The sequence below is a fragment of the Podarcis muralis genome, chromosome 2 (assembly GCF_964188315.1).
Source record: "Podarcis muralis chromosome 2, rPodMur119.hap1.1, whole genome shotgun sequence".
Classification (NCBI taxonomy): Eukaryota; Metazoa; Chordata; class Lepidosauria; order Squamata; family Lacertidae; genus Podarcis; species Podarcis muralis.
The window spans coordinates 107,924,108-107,935,337 of record NC_135656.1 but is presented as its reverse complement, the minus strand read 5'-3'; the positions used below and the strand labels follow the sequence as shown (position 1 = coordinate 107,935,337).

The following is an 11,230-nucleotide window of genomic DNA, read 5'->3' as shown; positions in this document are numbered from 1 at the left end:
TAACTAAAAGCGAAGTTCTTCTAGGGTTGATCGTTTTGACTACATAAGCGCAAGAGGGAGACAGTTGCAGCTTTGGGGAACAAAATATATTCAACTTCTTATGAGGAGAGGGGGTGTTGACCCCCCCAAGCAACTGTCCAGTGAGCCCTGGCTGTGCTCAGTGCATGCTGTGTGTGTGATGTGAGAGGATGGGAAGGAATATCCTGGGAGGGGGGAAATAAGGACAGGACTCGAAGGACTCCGTACTGCCATTTTTTTGTCGGCCCTCTGCATTTCTAGCACTCTCGACCCCCGCACATGGAGGATGCTGTCAGCTGCGATAGAGAACCGGAAGTCTCCCTGCAGCAGAACCGTAACCCCTTGTAGCAGCAGCAGCAGCAGCCTCGTTGCGCAAGCGCAGTGGGCGAAGAGCTGTCGCTCGCTCGCGGAAAGTTCAAAGCGGGGTCGGGGCCCGGCCAAGAGGGCGCCTGCGCACGCCTTCCTCCTTCAGCCCAAGGAGACTACGGCACTGCGCCTGCGCATTTGGAGGCTCCCTTGCCGGCGCAGGCGCCGTGGCTTCGCCGGCTGCAGCGGGCGCTTTCTGAGGCGAGAGGCGTTGGGCTGGAGGTGGGGAGCCGCCCTGTGTCCGCAATATGTACCAGCGGAGCCGGGCGGTGGCCGGGCGCCTGGGGCCCCGCTGCCCGTGGAGGTGGGGAGGAAGCGGGGGCGGCGGCGGCAGGCTCCGGCTGGGCCACGGCGACGCGGCGCGATGCTGTTACCGGGCGCGGCCGAAGGTGAGAGAGCGAGCGAGGAGAGAGCGGGAGACGGGAGGGCGGGGTGGGCGAAGGGGCGTGGCCGGGCGCGGAGGGGGCGTGGCCAGGCGACCCTGCTCCTTTCTGAGTGCTGATGATGGGAGTCCCGGAAGGAGGGCTGCTTTTTGGGGGGGCGGGGGTTGGCACATGGTCCGTGGGACCAAATTGCTGAGCACTGAGTTGGGTAGGATCGCGAGTGGCGAGATTGGCAACTGGATCGTTGCTCGTGCCTCCCTCGTGCGCTGAGCCCGTGTGTGTGTGTGATTGTGTGTATGATTTTGTGTTTGTGTCTATCTATCTATCTATCTATCTATCTGTGTGTGATTGTGTGTTTGTGTTTATGTTTATTTATCTAACTATCTGGTTGTGTGTGTGTATGCGTATGCATGCGCGCGCGCGCGCACACACACACACACACAGTACATGCTTGGGAGGGGGCTTGAGGCACCATTCCTGGAAACATAGTCTTCATGGTTCTTAAAGTGCCACAATACACATGCCCTCTTATATATATTTGCATATGTACGCCCAGTGCTTTTTTTCCTTTAAAAAATGTTTAGGGGTACAGTCATACCTCTTGTTACGCTGGGTTCAGCTTACATCTTTTCAGGTTGTGTCCCACGGCGAGCCGGAAGTACCAGAAAGGGTTACTTCTGGGTTTCGCCGCATGTGCAGACAGTCACACAAAATGACGTTGCGCGCATGTGCAGAAGTGGCGAATCGTGACCCATGCAGACGCGGGTTGCGTTCCTTGCAGGTTGCGAATGGGGCCCGGGAACGGATCCCATTCGCAACCAGAGGTACCACTGTACTCTCATTTTGACTCAAGAAAATCACCATTTTATAGTTCAGATCGGGAAAAATAAATACAGTAAATGGACAAAAGTACAAAGATTCACAAAACGTTGAGGCGTATGTGTACTCCCGCGTCTCCCCAGAAAAAATGCACTACATACGCCACAATTTATTGGCCTTCTAAAATTCAGATCTTCACAACAAGGGGTTGGGTTGGGGCTGTGCTAAGATGAGCTATATAGCAGTGACTGGAGAAGGAGTGACCACTGAGAAGGAGGGCAGAGAGAAGAAATGTCAAGGTGCACCCCAAGCAGCAAAAGCAGACGCCTTCCTGTGCCCCACCTACAATAAAACATGCCTCTCCTGTATCAGGCTCTACAGCCACAGCAAGCGCTGTAACTTTCCAACAGTTTGACTTCATCCCTGAAGGCACACTCTTTCATTGTCCCCGAGATAGACAACAAACAGTGGGGAAGCAGGGAATAGTATCTGTAGGCAAGGGCAAATTGCTGAAGTGGGGCTTACAGTGGGGCTTACTGACTGATCACTGGATACCATCTTAGTCTGTGAAGCTTCACTCAGCTTTGCCCACCCGTTTTCAGGGTTTGCCCTGCATTTATGTCAACTGGAAAACAGACATTTTCAAAATACAGTGGTACCTCTGGATGTGAACGGGATCCGTTCCGGAGCCCGGTTTGCATCCTGAAGCAAACGCAACCCGCCTCTGCGTGTGTGCGGGTTGCGATTCGCCCTGTCTGTGCATGCGCATGACATCATTTTGAGTGTCTGCGCATGCGCGAGCAGCGAAACCCAGAAGTAACACATTCTGTTACTTCCAGGTTGCTGCGGAGTGCAACCTGAAAACACTCAACCCGCAGCTACTTTAACCCGAGGTATGACTCTACCAGGTTCTGCCTCTGATATTGTTGCTAGGCATTTTTACTTTGCACTATCTTGTGTGTCAGTTTCTATGCAATGCTGAACACAAGAATGACCAATTAACTGATGTGAGGATGTGAAATATCTAAAACAGTTCCATTCTCGCTGAATACCAAGGTAGCCTGGAAGATGGAAACTGGCTGGTGCAGGAATTGAGGAAAGGAATATGGGACTGTTCTCTTTAGACCCTTATATAGGCCTGGTGCCAGAACCATTAACTTAGCAGTTGTCAGTCTTGTGTCAAATCTTGTCACGCTTCCCATTTATTGGTGTGTGTGGGTTTTTAAAAAGAGCTGAGAATGGCGGCTGAGGCTGTAGGACTTCCTTTTTTGAGGAATATAATTTTTATTATTTTATTTAATAAAAAACCCATAAAATATAGCAACATTACAATAACAAATCAGTTTCATTTGCTCTGCTGAGATTGTGACTTCCCTCCCCCCTTTCAACTGGTTTCCCATTTCCTAATAAATTGAATGTGCATTTTAGCTGCCGGTTTCTGTCCTTCAACATATATCCAATCCTTTTATTATCAGTGGTCAGATACTATTTTTATGTTATGTTACAGGATTCATATCAGTCCTTCTAGTGTCTTCACATTTTTGCAATGATATTTCATATATTCAATAAATTTACTCCAATCTCTTTGGAATTTCTGGTCCTCTTGGTTCCGGATCCTCACAGTCAGTTTGGCCAATTCCGCATAGTCCATCATCTTCATCTGCCACTCCTCAGTCATTGGTAATTCTTATGATTTCCACCTTTGGACTAACAAAGTTCTTGCTGCAGTGGTAGCATACATAAATAGTCTTTGATCTACTTTTGCAATTTCTTCTCCCATCAACCGGAGCAAAAATGCTTCCGGTTTTTTGAGGAGGATAATTTAGGTCCGGCTTCCTCAAACTCGGCCCTCCAGATGTTTTTGGCCTACAACTCCCATGATCCCTAGCTAGCAGGACCAGTGGTCAGGGATGATGGGAATTGTAGTCTCAAAACATCTGGAGGGCCGAGTTTGAGGAAGCTTGATTTAGGTGCTTTTGCAAGCTTCTTTCACTTCTCAGGAGTTCCAGGGGCACAGCTGGGCTACCTTGCTTTAATTGTCCTCAAATACCTTCTTTTATTCTAGGACCTGGATGGCTCATGGGACAAACTACCTCCAGGGCTAGTCTCTTCCGGTTCCATAGGACCGACATTCCACTCCCTCTTCACCAAGAACCCACCGGAAGTTCCCACCGTCCTGCCTGCACCTCCTGGGGACAACTTTGCCGTTATCAACAGTACGAAACTGAAGACCAGCCTTTGCCCGCCAGTGCGCTATCTAGAAACTAGGGTCCTTCCCCACCCCGCTGTGCTTTCCCCACCAGAGGGCATGGAGGGTGCCATCACGCTGGTGAACGGGAGGCAAGAGGACGACATTGCGGTGCAAGAGAGCGAAGGGCTGGATGGTGCCTCTTTAGACTCCCTGCACAGCCTTTTCCACGGCTGGCAGTACCGATCGCCTTACCAGGCTTCAGAGGTAGCACTGGGGCCCCTTGCACCTTTCAGGGCTACTACCGAGACTCCCTCCCCAGTTAGTTCTCCAGAAAGGGATGACCCCAACATGGAAGAGCATCTTGCAGTCATGCATCAGAAACTACGGAAAGAGGTATATATGGGGGATCTTGTCCAGTTATGGAGCTTAGTGCTTTTGCTTTGCTAGGACTGGAAGACTTCCCAAAAGCAGGCTAGCATATTTTGAACTTGATATTGGAATAAGGAGTGGCATGGCAGGCTGGGTTCTGTTCTGTGTGGCTTGGGCAGGAGTTAAGATTCCTCATCTTAACATACTTGGAGGTTAGGTTCAGCGTTTACTGCTTTACTACTCAAGAGGTCCAGAGGGTGGCAACACGAGATGAGGCCTTCTCTGCAGTGGCTCCCCGTTTGTGGAATGCTCTCCCCAGGGACGTTCTCCTGGCGCCTTCATTACACAGCTTTAGGCACCAGGCAAAAATGCTCCTTTTTAACCAGGCCTTTGGTTGTTCCAAACCTATGCCCCTTTAATTTTATTTTTTTTGTGGGGGGGAGCTATTGGGTTTTTGTTTTTATTTTTATTGGGTATTTTGTGGTTTTGTATCCTGATTTTATTCCGTGAACTGCCCTGAGACCTCTGGGTATTGGGCGGTATATAAATTCAATAAATAATAATAATAATTTATGAGATAATGTCACCCTGAGGTGATTTTTACATGGTGAATATCATGAAGTAAGTTAGTTTCATGTACTAAGATCTGAAATCTTCTATGCCACAACCTTTGTCTGCAGTGTTTTCTTTGTTCCCTTCATGAGAAGACACAAATATTTATCACGCAAAACTGACTTGGGTTGCTTACACAACAGACATTTAAAGCACATTCCTTCCTGCCCCTCCAAAGAATATTGGGAACTATAGTTCACCCATCAGACCTACAATTCCCAGCACCCTTAACAACTACAGTTCCCAGGATTGGGCGGGGGGGGAGTCATGTGCTTTAAATGTATGGTATGTGCGCAGTCTTAGTGGAAATGCCTGCCACATTGAGAAGTAACACATGAATCTTCCCATATCTCCTTGGATGACTTCCAGCCATCATGTTTACCTGTGTGATTGGCAGGGGTGGAGGGGTGAGGAGTAGGGTGGAAGGAGTCTCTGTGAGGAAGCCTCACTATCACAGGTCAGAGGCGGTGGGAAAAACCTCTGCCTGCTTGAGAACCCGGAGGGCCTAGAAATTATAGCAGTAAAGAAGTACCACTGAGAACTGAAAACTTGAAATTTAAGTGTAGGATTTCATATTTTAAGGGCCTGAGTATTTGACTTCCAAAAGCCTCTTTTGTAATGAGGCGGGAGTTCAAAGCAGGGATCCAAAAAACCCAAGAAGTAGCTTGGAGTTCTCCTCTTACAACCACCTCCTGGAGCTACGCATGAAAGCCAGGGGACTTTGGTGCATCAATATCCAGCACGTAACAAGTCCCATCCATGCAGAAAAGGTTTTGTTACGTGCACGAGTCTCAGAATCCTGGCCCACTTTCTTACCAAAGTGTATATACCAATTCTATTTTAAATTTGTGCCTGGAAGGCTGAGTCAGAATATCAGATTTTAAAATGTAAATTTCCACATACAAAGTTGAGGTTTCGAATTGGAATTAACCAAGAATATGTTCCCACTCCCCTGGGTCAAACCTAGGCCAAAGAGCCCACAATCTGAATTGAGGAAGAGAGAGAGAGCTGTTAGCCACGTACTATAGATGTGAAAGCTGAAGACAGGGGGAAGTTTTTTGAAGGTAGCACTGGAAGCCTGCAGTTGGGCTGGGAATGTTTCATAGTTCATAGTTTTTGTTTTGTCCCCCCCCCCCCTTCCAGTTACCGTACTTCTTTTTGAAGACCCACGACTATGGGATCTACTCCCAGGAAGTGGAGTTCATCAATGAGATTCTGCATCTGAGAACACGGTCAGTAGTAGGAACAGTGAAGGGATGGGGGGTGATGCCTGCTGGCTGAATGACCTGCTCTCTGATGACGGGGGAAAGGCTCTGTGAGACGTTTAAAGTAGATGAAAGAAAACAGTCCCTTCTATCCATTGTGTAAGTTAAAGATCTAATGGTTGCATAGCAGAAGTTATCTGGCTCTCTGTGGGAAGCATCCCAAAGATAATGGCAGCCTTCTGTCCATCTTGAGGAGTCAAGAAAGCAGGCAGCATCTAGACAGCTTGAATCACTGGCAGAAGCGGTTTGCTGTATTCAGTGGGCGTTACTCAAATCTTTTCAAAATGGCACGGGTCCCAAAGCCCTAGCTGGCACTCCACCTCATCTTTTGTATTTTATTTATTAAACTCCACCGCGCTTTTCATCAGCCTGTCTTTAGGGCAAGGTTTCTTTCACAATTCCCCATCTATTGCATCTCCTTTGTCGATGTCTTCTTATAATTACATACCCTGTCCTGCCATGTTGGATGTGGCGCTTGGCAGATGGCGTCACACTGCAGAGACACAGCAAGAGCAATAAAGAGCTCAGGCTGGGCTTCCTGGAGTCATGCCTTAGTCTCTGAATATTTTGAAATGGACTCTCATGTGCCTATGCCGTTCGGCAAATACCTTACCATTGAATTTGAGGTGAGCAGAAGTAGAGAAACGAAGATTTACAGGGCTCTCTTCTAGCATGGGCCTCTTGTAGTACGGTGAAGTGTCGCTTCTGCCTGAGAGCATGTTGGAAGAAAAAACTGTACGAGGAAAGAGCTTTGGACCCTCATCCCTGTGCTCTGATATTGGCTGGATGATCTTGCTTCAGCTTACTGAAACATCCCCAACAATTGCTGCTACTTCAGTTATCCTCTGAAATCCCTTGGTTGCCTTCAGCATCTAGCTGTTCTGTGGCAGGGGATCATTACTTACTAACTTGTAGCAGAATTTGTATGTTTCCTCTTCTTTTCCCCACTCCCAACAAGCATTTTGTTTAATGCGAGATTACATGAGTTATCCGTGGCATTTGATCTGTTTCATGTGTGAGTCTTTGTTGTAGTCCTCGGGGGCTGAAAGGCATGTGTCAACTTACCCCTGAGTGAGTGAGCGAGCTTATCGGGGGTTGCCAGTGTCCGCAGAGACTTTCCTATAGAGCCCTCTCCCATGCCTGAAATTAAGCTTGAAAAAAGCCCTATGTTGTAGTTGGCTGAAAAGGTGGTGATTTGTGTGGAGTGCTCACGGCAGTTTCTCCAGCTTGCAAATGGGTCCCCAAAAGGCTGGCTACCCTTGATCTATTTAGGGAAGGAAGAATGGTTGGGGGAACCTTCTTAATCAGCTTCCCAGGTGTTATGGCTGGAACTGTACTGCTTTTGTCTAAACCTGCAGGGATGAACAGAGAGGGAAGTTCAAGATATGTCATTCTACTTGAGATGGCAGTGTGAATCATCTATCTCAGTAGGGATGAGAGGACTCGCTTCGGCAGCACATATACTAAAATTGGAACGATACAGAGAAGATTAGCATGGCCCCTGCGCAAGGATGACACGCAAATTCGTGAAGCGTTCCATATTTTTAAAAAGTAAAATAAAAAGAGAGGACTAGGTCATTCCCTGTCTGGGAGGATGGGGGAAAGTGTGTCTTTATTTCCTATCCCAGTCTGACCTTTCCATTCTCTTCACATCTCTGCCTCCCATCACCAGCGGCCGAACCATGTACCAGTTGGCGCTGACCTTCTGCCGTTTCTTGGCTTGGAACTACTTTGCCAGTTTGCACATGGAGGTGCTGAAGGTGACACAGCACCCTGAGAACTGGAGCATCCAAGCCCGGTGGCGGATTAAAGGGCTGCCTTTCCATGTATTCCTTTTGCGCTTCTACAAGAAGGATAAGAGTGAGCTGTACAGGTGAGACATCTCCTTTGGGGTAGTAGTCTCTTTAGAGCTGAGCAGCCCCAGACAAATGCACCGTTTTGTGTAATCCCTGGCATCAGAACTAGGGCTTTTGACATGCTTCTATCGTTCTTTTTTGGGGGGGTGGGGGGGAGGAAGGAAGTGAAAAGGTAACCATCTTGCTCTGTCTTAATGAAATTCTTACACCAGGGCTAGTCTTCTGAAAGAACTGTACTGTACAGTGGTAAATTGGTTCTCAAACTTAATCCGTTCCGGGAGTCAGTTTGACTCCTGAAAACTATTCGAAAACCGAGGCGTGGCTTCCGATTGGCTGCAGGAGCTTCCTGCGCTCAAGCGGAAGCTGCGTTGGACGTTCAGCTTCCAAAAAAGTCACAAACTGGAACACTTACTTCCAGGTTTGTGGCGTTTGGGAGCTGATTTGTCCGGTAGCCAAGCCATTCGAGAACCAAGGTACCACTGTATTTAGACTGGCTTGCCCTGGCTAGGGTTAAGTAGCTATGGGAAAGTCTTAAAAAAAATAGTGTCTTCTGCTTATTTGTGTGCTGTTTGAGGGCTGTTAGCGTGAGCTGAGCCTTTCAGATGCAGTAATATATTCAAAACACATGTATTTTCATGCTGTATTTGTTGGAAGATGTCACCCAACTGATCTTTTGCCTGTTTTTTTTTTAATTAAAAAATTCCTCTCCAGGTCCTATGATGCCTATTCTACTTTCTACTTAGATTCACAAGGATTGATTAAGTGTCACAGGGTAAGCAAGGTGAGTGTTGGTGCATGAATACCACCTGCAGGAGAGAGCAGAAACACTCTCTCCCTCCCCACGCCTGCCACCCCTTCACTTTGCTTGATTCTAGAGACGAAGATATTTTACACTCACCAGCCTAATTCCTGGCTTATTTTCCCCTTGCAGCTCATGCCATCCCAGCCTCCCCTGAACAAGTTGAAAAAGCTTGTCGTAGCCTCGTTGTTGGGCCTGGGGCTGTCAGAACAGAAGCCGTCGCTGCTCCTGCTGTTATCAATTCTGGCTGGCAAGCAGCAGGAAGCACCACTAGGTTGTAGGGATAGCTGAAGTCCAGCTCTCTCGCTAGTCATGTCTCTCAGCTCATTGACAATATCTGTGTGTGGCCGGCAGGATGCCACTAGTGGCTCATTGTGTGTCGGTGTTGCCTCTCTATAAATAGCGTGGGCTTTGCCTTCCATGTGGCTATGCTGTCAATTGCACCAGCAAGCGCTGTATAAAGATGGTTGTAATTTAATCTGTACATAATAAAAGGTTTATGTTGAAAAGTCTGGGCGAATGAAGTGGCTCCATCGTAGAAGCACAACTTGCATCTAAACTACTGATTCAGAACAGAGGCCCCCGTTTCACAACACCCTTTTCAGCAGCATGAAAAGGCGGTCCCTGTTTTGGCAGTCTTTCAGGGCACATGCAGATGGTCAAAAAGGGTTGGCAGCTTTCAGATGCCGATGGTCACCGCGGAGGAGGCGAATCACAGCGATGGGTTGGTGCTGTGCATCATCTCTTAGCAGCACTTTATAAAGATCGCCATGAAATGAGGAATGCCTCTATGGATCAAAGTGCTTGCCGAGAAGGGACGGAATTGCAAACAATTTTTCATAAAGGGTGGCTTGTCTTGGCAAGAGCTTCTTTGCACGAAAGATTGAACCACATGAAAATTTTGTCCAGCGCCAATCTAGATTTATGGTTGATTTTATATTGTATCTTAAAAATCATTATAAGGATGATTGTATTAATCAAAACAATTCCTCTGTTGGGCTAGGAAAGTTATTAGGTAATTGGCAGCTTATATTTATACTAACTTAGACACAACTTCCATCAAACCTGACCATTGGCCATGCTGGCTAGAGCTGATGGGAAGAGAGTCCAACAGCACCTGGCAGGCCACAGCTCAGTCACCCTTGGCTTAAGAGAAGCAGAGTAGCAGTTGGCAATATAAATCAGAGGTTTTCAATCTTGTTGAGTCCATGGCTCTCTTGACCAACTACATTCTTTCTGCGGCACCCCTGAAGGACTCAGGATCCCACTTATGTGACCTCTTGCCTGCAGAGCTGGCTGCCTCTCACCCTTTTTCGAACACTCTCCCCTCTCCTTGGGAGTCCTCCAGGCAGCTGCTGCCGCCGTCCCTGGTCTCTAAGCTGCCCCCCCCAAGAGAGGTGCCTCCTCACACTGCCCCACAGGGGCCTGGGAAGCACCTCCTGGCCAGCCCCAGAGGCACCATTCGCCTGGGGAGATTGTAGCCAGGGCTGCTGCAACAAACAGCTTTGATAACCTTTGGGGGAGGTAGAGATGCGAGAGGGCATCAGAGGGAAGGAAAGAGGGACAGAGGCACCCCTGACCATCATTATTCAAGGCACCCCAGGGTGCCACTGCACACTGGATGAAAACCACTGCTATAAATAAAAGCCTGTTTCAGATTTCTCTGCAACACATTTCTGTATCTTACATAGGGTTTTTTCTACTATGTAACAAAAAACAAGGCAGGCATTCCAGCTTCCTGTAGCAACATCGTAGATTTTGTACTGAGTACAGGCACAGGATATTTTACATTAGTACAGTGGTGCCTCGCAAGACGAAATTAATTCGTTCCGCAAGTTTTTTCTTCTTGCGAAGCACGGTTTCCCATAGGAATGCATTGAAAATCAATTAATGCGTTCCTATGGAAACCGACTTCAGACCAGGTCCGGGGACAGTCTGTCCCCCGACCTCTTCTGAAGGCTGGGGGGGGGGGGGGGACAAGGGCTTTTCTTCCCACCCCCAGCATTTTAAAAAACCCCGGGACAGCGGAGGACTTCTCTGCTGTCTGGGGCGATCTTAAAATGCTGGCGGGCAGCAGCGAAGCCTTCGCTGCCGCCCGCCAGCATTTTAAAATCGCCCCGGGACAGCGGAGGACTTCTCCGCTGTCCCGGGGTGATTTAAAAGCCCCCAGGAAGGCAGGCAGGGGGGAGCAAAGACTTTTGCCCCCCGCCGGCCTTCAGAAGAGGTCCTGGACCTCTTCTGAAGGCCAGCGGGGGGCGAAAGTCTTTGCTCCCCCCCGCCTGCCTTCAAAAGCCGTCCGGGATAGCGGAGAAACGAAGGCTGGCGGCGGGAGGAGGTCTCTCCACCCCGCCGCCAGCCTTCAGAGGAGGTCCGAGGACAGTGGGGAAGACGCGCTGCGCTTCCCCGCTGTCCCGGAGATTTCCCTATGGGCTTTCGTCTTGAGAAGGAAGCCCATAGGGAAATTCGTTTTGCGAAGCGCCTCCAAAACGGAAAACCCTTTCGTCTAGCGAGTTTTCCGTCTTGCAAGGCGTTCGTCTTGCGGGGCACCACTG

At 48.7% G+C, this 11,230-nt stretch overlaps 1 protein-coding gene and 1 non-coding gene across 2 annotated transcripts; both read left to right on the top strand.

Annotated features, from left to right (window-relative positions):
- The first annotated feature begins 481 nt into the window (after positions 1-481).
- C2H6orf136 (chromosome 2 C6orf136 homolog) lies at positions 482-9,188 on the top strand. Its single transcript, XM_028713786.2, has 6 exons — positions 482-773; positions 3,652-4,170; positions 5,902-5,990; positions 7,696-7,896; positions 8,591-8,660; positions 8,811-9,188. Exons 1-6 carry the CDS (start codon positions 633-635, stop codon positions 8,967-8,969), a joined length of 1,179 nt encoding a protein of 392 aa, XP_028569619.2. The 5' UTR covers positions 482-632; the 3' UTR covers positions 8,970-9,188.
- On the top strand, positions 7,463-7,569 carry LOC144327092 (U6 spliceosomal RNA). Its single transcript, XR_013392031.1, has one exon. It is a non-coding gene; the product is annotated as a U6 spliceosomal RNA (small nuclear RNA).
- Positions 9,189-11,230: the final 2,042 nt, after the last annotated feature.